The 3,890-nt window shown below is 47.5% G+C and overlaps 3 protein-coding genes across 3 annotated transcripts; 2 read left to right on the top strand and 1 right to left on the bottom strand.

Moving 5' to 3' along the window:
- Nucleotides 1-312: 312 nt before the first annotated feature.
- K450DRAFT_264091 (uncharacterized protein) lies at nt 313-565 on the bottom strand. Its single transcript, XM_051592749.1, has one exon. It carries the CDS (start codon nt 533-535, stop codon nt 335-337), a length of 201 nt encoding a protein of 66 aa, XP_051439930.1. The 5' UTR covers nt 536-565; the 3' UTR covers nt 313-334.
- Nucleotides 566-824: 259 nt separating this feature from the next.
- Nucleotides 825-1,913, top strand: K450DRAFT_264092 (uncharacterized protein). Its single transcript, XM_051592750.1, has one exon. It carries the CDS (start codon nt 1,114-1,116, stop codon nt 1,699-1,701), a length of 588 nt encoding a protein of 195 aa, XP_051439931.1. The 5' UTR covers nt 825-1,113; the 3' UTR covers nt 1,702-1,913.
- Nucleotides 1,914-3,074: 1,161 nt separating this feature from the next.
- On the top strand, nt 3,075-3,890 carry K450DRAFT_264095 (uncharacterized protein). Its single transcript, XM_051592751.1, has one exon. The coding sequence runs from the start codon at nt 3,257-3,259 to the stop codon at nt 3,851-3,853; it is 597 nt and encodes a 198-aa protein (XP_051439932.1). The 5' UTR covers nt 3,075-3,256; the 3' UTR covers nt 3,854-3,890.

The raw sequence follows: 3,890 nt of genomic DNA on the forward strand, positions 1-3,890 counted from the left end.
ACGTCTGAGTTCAACTTCGAAAACTTGTTTCCATTCATTGTCTGCGATATTACCCCATGAGATTCCAAAGGCTCATGCCGTCAACATGGGCTTTAACATAGGTCAGTACGAACGAGAATTATATATCACGTGGCGGATCAGACGAAAAATCCTGTCATGAAATGGTAATAAATGGACCTCTTTGCAAAGGCAATCGCATGAATGGAGGCTTGGTAAAGGGTCGAAGGGGTTGGTTTGAACGATTCCAAAGGGTCATGCCGCCAACGTGGCTTTAACGTGGGTAATTACGAGACAGTTCTCTTCAGCTCTTCGATAATAAGGCACTCACGTGACCTTACATGGTGAAGCTACCTACTTTAATATCTCCATAAAGTCTTTTCATAACTAACAGTTCAACCTCCGTTGCAACACATTGTTCAAGAATCAAATCCTCTCTCCAAAATCCTACTGTTCCTACGCAAACTTCCCTTCGAAGACCTGCGTACCGCACTTGACGGTGTGCTGACAACGCTGTTCCGGATTCCATCGATGCCATTCAATCTGCTATCCAGAAATGGCATCAGCATGCTGACGCTGCCAAAATCCTCATGCCTATCTACCAGTATGCTGATAACCTGCGCTTCTGGTTGAAAGCATTCGAAAAGCAGGCCCGTAGCGCTGAAGTTTCTACCCGTCTCATCGCTTCCATTCTACCCAGATATCTACCTCTAGATATGGCTAATTGGGTAGACATCCGCCCGGATGATGTCCGCGAAGATTGAGTCAGATTGCAAGCCTCCATCATCGACCGCTACGGTAACCCCCCTTCCGTGGAAGACAAGTTGCTCTTGAATTATATCAAAGTCTCAGAAGCAACTCCCCGGGGCTTCTTTTTACGCCACCATGCCTCCAATTAGCAATACCTATTGAGCATTATGTCGAAAAAGCCCCGACCTCATCACTCAGTTGCGCCTTTTTATAGGATCCCTTTGCGATGGTGATCTTCAGAGAGCCCTTCTCCCACTCATCGGTGGTAATGAAGATCGTCTGCCATCACTGGATTCCTTGATCACTTCGGCGATCGCCTATGAAAGGGATGTTCATGCGTAGAATGAGGTTTGCCAAACAGGCACAATGGATTGGGCTCCAGAAGTCTCCGCAATCCATAACACAGGTTCTACCTTACGCAATCAGAGCTCACTGTTCCAATTGTCGTCATCGACTCCCTATGTTCAGCCTGCCATAGGTTCCTCTCCACTGACTTTTAGCAAGTCGTCAACTCAGCAATACTCGCAATCCTCACCATTTCCAAGACCCGTTCCACAAAGGTCCGCCAAATCAAAAGCACCAACACACTTCAAGTATGCTAGAGATGCTGAGGGAAATTTCATATGCCACTACTGCGGTCAATCGCATCGCACCAAGCAGTGCAAGACCAAATCTGCATCGTTGCACCCAACAAAGCTCAAGCCTCATACCGCTAATGTGTCGCAGGTCCAACAAATGCTAATGTCTTCCATCAACTCCTCATCCGATTGCGATACAATCAGATATATTGAAACAGGTACGGCTGCAAAATATGTTGCTGCTCCAATCGTTTCACTGGAAGTGAACCACAGACCATTTTCCACCTTAATTGACACCGGTGCCGATATTACTTTGCTGAACGAAAACGTCCTCCGTCAGTTCAACATTCAATACGATAAGTCCAACACTTATTAGTATAAAGATGTGAATGGAAATGTGATGAGGACCACAGGCTTTGCCAAAGTCTGCGTCTTCGACCGCACTTTGACCTGGCATGTTCTCCCGCAGCTATCTCATGATCTAATCCTTGGTTGGGACTCCATTGACGACGCCGTTACGTTTTATACACCAGAACCAAAGATGTTCCATATCGCAGCCAGGAATTCTCCAATGTTGACAGCGGCACCGGTATAGGCGCATGTATCCCAACATCATCAAGCCCAACTGCAGTCCGTCCTTTCTCAATATCAGGATGTCTTTGCAGCAAACCCAAAGAAGCCGTCTGTTACTGATCTAATCGCTTTTGAAGTTGACACAGGCGACGCCGAGCCTTTTTTCATTCCAACTCGCAGGTATCACCCAACCAAACAGGCCGTGATTGACGCTGAAGTTGACGAGATGTGCCGCAACGGTATCGTCAGTCGAGTGATCAATCCCACTTGGGGCGCTCCAGCAATGGCGGTTTTCAAACCCGATGGCTCTCATCGCATTGTTGTTGACTACATTCGTATCAATGAAAAAACGGCGCCCATCAACTTCAACCCAGTCAACATGCACGATGCCCTTCAATCGCTGGGATCAGCAAAGATATTTTCCACCCTGGACTTGGCGTCTGGTTTCTGGCAGGTCCCCGTTTCTCCAAAAAGCCGCCACAAGACAGCACTTACGTGCAGAGCTGGAGTTTTCGCTTTTAACGTCATGCCATTCGGCTTGAAGAATGCTCCAGCTGTCTTCCAGAATCTTATATCCCGCGTTCTGGGAGATCTTCAATGGAAGATTGCCTTTGTCTATGTAGACGACGTCATAATCTTCTATAAAGATTTTGAACAGCACCTTCGGGATGTCGCTACGGTACTGGAGGCTCTGCGAAAGGCAAAGCTGTCCGTAAAAATGTCCAAGTGCCAATTTGCGCAATCGCAAGTCCAATACCTCGGCTTCCTCGATACAGGCGAGGGCATCAAAGCATGCCCTGAAATAGTGACACCAATATTGCAAATGGCTCCTCCCACCAACCGAAAAGAGCTTGATTCCTTCCTTGGCTCCGTTGGCGTCTATCAACGATTCCTTGCTCAATACAGCGTCAAAACAGAGCCTCCCCGACAGTTAAAGAAGAAGGATCATCAATTTCTGTGGGGGAAGCACAAATGTCAGCATTCACTCAACTAAACGCCGACATGGCCAAATTACCTACTTTAAGGCAACCTGACTTCGCAAAACCTTTCGAGTTGCACACCGATGCCGCTTCAAAGAAAGGCATTGCAGTCATCCTCTGCCAACGTGTGGAAGATACACCTTATCCTTTGTCGTTTGCAAGCCGTTCTCTCTCACCACCAGAACAAATTACTCAGTACAAGAAATCGAAGCACTTGCCATCGTATGGGGGATAAAGAAGTTTCGACCATTCCTAGAGTATGGCCATTTCACAGTGTTCACAGATCACTCTTCCTTGCAGTGGTTGCTGAGAACAAAAGAAGAAAAACAAGGAAGACTGGCCAGATGGGCTTCAGAGCTGCATGGCCACTCCTTTGTCATGAAGTACATCCCAGGCAACTCCAACTTCGTTCCCGACATGTTGTCTCGCAATCCTCTTCCAACTATCTCTGCTATCAAATCTGCCGATGTGACCATCGACTGGGAAGCTGAACAAACCAAAGACCAGCAACTGCTGCGAGTGATAACGGACTCTTCCGCTAACTTTGTCCAAGAGAAGAATATTTGGTACAGAGTGGTCCAAGACCCTCGCTCTCCCAAGCGCAACCGTTTGTTGTTAGTTGTACCATCCCAACTCCAACAGGAAGTGATTCGCCTGAATCACGATCCTCTGTTCTCCGGCCGCCTTGGTGCCCACAAAAGCACACCACCCAAACTGCTTCCTCGCTGGGTCGGTCCCTTCCGTATCCTGAATGTATTTTTTCCTTCGAGATATGATGTCGGCCACTCGACAACCATACCACAATGTGGACATCTCTCGACTCAATCGTTTCCACGCGCACGAGTAAAACATCATTTTCAGTGGAGGGATGTTGTGAACCGGTTACATTCTTTTCAATGTCAAATTGTTGTAAAGTCACCTGACCTGACTCCACCTGTGCCTAAACCATCCTATGCCCTAAGCCGCTCACTATGATCTGTACCTATGCCCGAATATATCAGAGCGAACAATC

Source organism: Umbelopsis ramanniana (genome assembly GCF_025399195.1).
Source record: "Umbelopsis ramanniana AG unplaced genomic scaffold K450scaffold_142, whole genome shotgun sequence".
Lineage (NCBI taxonomy): Eukaryota > Fungi > Mucoromycota > Umbelopsidomycetes > Umbelopsidales > Umbelopsidaceae > Umbelopsis > Umbelopsis ramanniana.